Consider the following 1,936-nt stretch of genomic DNA (forward strand, 5'->3'; position numbering starts at 1 on the left):
TGGGCCCACCCGGGGACCCCCTGCCTCGCCCAGGAGAGGGGCTGGGCAGGCCGGTCCCCCGTTCCCCAGGGCTCCTGGCTCTGTCCTGCCAGCACGGACCCACCTTGCCCGTGGCGGAGTTGACCAGCTTGGTGTGACAGTCCACAGAGCCTGTCATGATCAAACTGCCATCCTGGTTACTGGCCACACATGTCAAGGGATCCTGGTGGCCGTCCTGGCCTGGGGAGGCAAGCAGGAGAGGCATGAGCTTCAACTGTCCTCCCCACAGAGACCCAGTGGGCCTCAAAACCCACCCTTCTGAAGCCTCCACTTTGCCCAGCTCTGTGAGCACTCTGAGCAACCACCTGTGGGAACAGGGGAACCCAGCATCAGGCTCCCTCTGGCAGCTCCTGGCCTCTCCACCCTGGCAGAGGTCAATTGACTGGAAGGGGGCCATTCCCCAGTTAGGGAGCACCTCAAGTGATTAAACTCTTCCCTACCTTTCAGGACATGCAGTGAGGTTCCCTGCTTCAGGTCCCAGATGCGCATGGTCCCATCCTCATACCCCACCACTGCTCGCTTCCCTGGGTGAGACAAAGCCAGCAGATAGAGACAGAGCTCCCCTCACCCCTCTGCCTCCTGCTCAGCACAGACTGGCATAAGCAGGAGGGCAGATGGTGACAGCAGGGTCTGTCATGGAGCTGCAGGCAGAGCTCCCACGCCTCACCATCAGGCAGAATCCTGCCACACGTGGCCGGGCACGCAGGACCCTGGAAGGTTTTGCATTCTCCACTGGGGATCTTCCACATCCAGCAGTTGCCATCAGCCGTGCCCGCCAGAAGGACGTGAGCTTGAGGGTGCCACTCCATCCACTGGGCAGACAGGAACAAGCAGTGTCACAGGGGTGGCATCCCCCTGCCACCCATCTGAGCCTCAGCTGCTGGCCCACGAGCGCCCCACACCACCAGAGGTCTGCCACTCACCTCCAAGTCCCCCACCTCGAAGGACCACACCTCTTCTCTGGCATCTACCCGCCACACTTTGATAAGCCCAGACATGTCACCCGTGGCCACAAACACAGAGTCATGACTGAAACCAGCACAGGTGACCGAGTCCTTGTGTCCTACAGACATGGGAGGACAGAGCCTGCTCAGGCCAAGCTACAGAGGGTGGTCAGGAGCCCAGCTCCCACAGAGCACTGGCTGCGGAGGAGCATGTCTGGAGAGGCCAGGAGGGGACACGACAGCCCCGAGCACCTCACCTGAGCACTCGAACAGGAGCTCCCCGTCGCTCACGCGCCACACGAAGGCCTTGTCGTCCTCCCCGCCCGTAACCGCCAGCGCGTTGGTCTTGGGGTCGAGGCTCACGCAGAAAACAGAAGCTTCCCACGAGAGTAACGAGAGGCTACAGGGCTCAGACACCACTCACGCTCACCCCACCTTTCCCAGGGATCTAAATCCCGCACAGCACTGGGTGCAGGCAGGATGTCAGGGAGCTCAGCTCCCAACCCAAACCTGTGGGAATCAATTCTTCCTGTGGGGGAAGAGCAGCACAGGCTGCCTGCTGAGCTCAGGACAATCCACAGGACAGGGATGACAGCCCGTCCCGAGGTGTGACAAATGCCCCAGGAGCACCTGGGAGCCTGGCAAGGAGCCCCTTGCTCCGGGGAAGGCCTGAGTGGGAGCAGAGCCCGAGAAAGACCCCGGCGGCCGCTGCCTGCGCCCCCCGCTCACCTGAGTGAAGGGAGAAGGTCACCTCGCTGTCGTCCTGTGCCTCCATGCCGTCCTCCACCCCCTCGTCCTCCGTCTCCCAAGCCTCCGCGTCGGGCTCTTCCACCCCCTCGTCGTCAAAGTCCACGTCCTCCATCCCGGCGGCCAGATCATCTGCGGAGGGAGCGGGTGAGGCCCTGCCCGGCAGGACACGGGGGGGCCCCGCGGGGACGGGGCAGCAGGGCGCG

At 63.3% G+C, this 1,936-nt stretch overlaps 1 protein-coding gene across 1 annotated transcript in view; it reads right to left on the reverse strand.

Annotated features, from left to right (window-relative positions):
* Nucleotides 1-1,862, reverse strand: part of AAMP (angio-associated, migratory cell protein) — a 3,825-nt gene extending 1,963 nt beyond the window's left edge. Inside the window, exons 1-6 of the mRNA XM_009996062.1 lie at nt 1,713-1,862; nt 1,241-1,360; nt 963-1,102; nt 707-851; nt 480-563; nt 104-219 (exon numbers count right to left, since the gene is read on the reverse strand). Of these exons, the coding sequence (XP_009994364.1) occupies nt 104-219; nt 480-563; nt 707-851; nt 963-1,102; nt 1,241-1,360; nt 1,713-1,845 (738 nt within the window). The 5' untranslated portion in view covers nt 1,846-1,862. The remainder of the gene's footprint in view (nt 1-103; nt 220-479; nt 564-706; nt 852-962; nt 1,103-1,240; nt 1,361-1,712) is intronic.
* Nucleotides 1,863-1,936: the final 74 nt, after the last annotated feature.

The sequence above is a fragment of the Chaetura pelagica genome, unplaced genomic scaffold (assembly GCF_000747805.2).
Source record: "Chaetura pelagica isolate M959 unplaced genomic scaffold, ChaPel_1.0 scaffold3, whole genome shotgun sequence".
Taxonomy (NCBI): Eukaryota; Metazoa; Chordata; class Aves; order Apodiformes; family Apodidae; genus Chaetura; species Chaetura pelagica.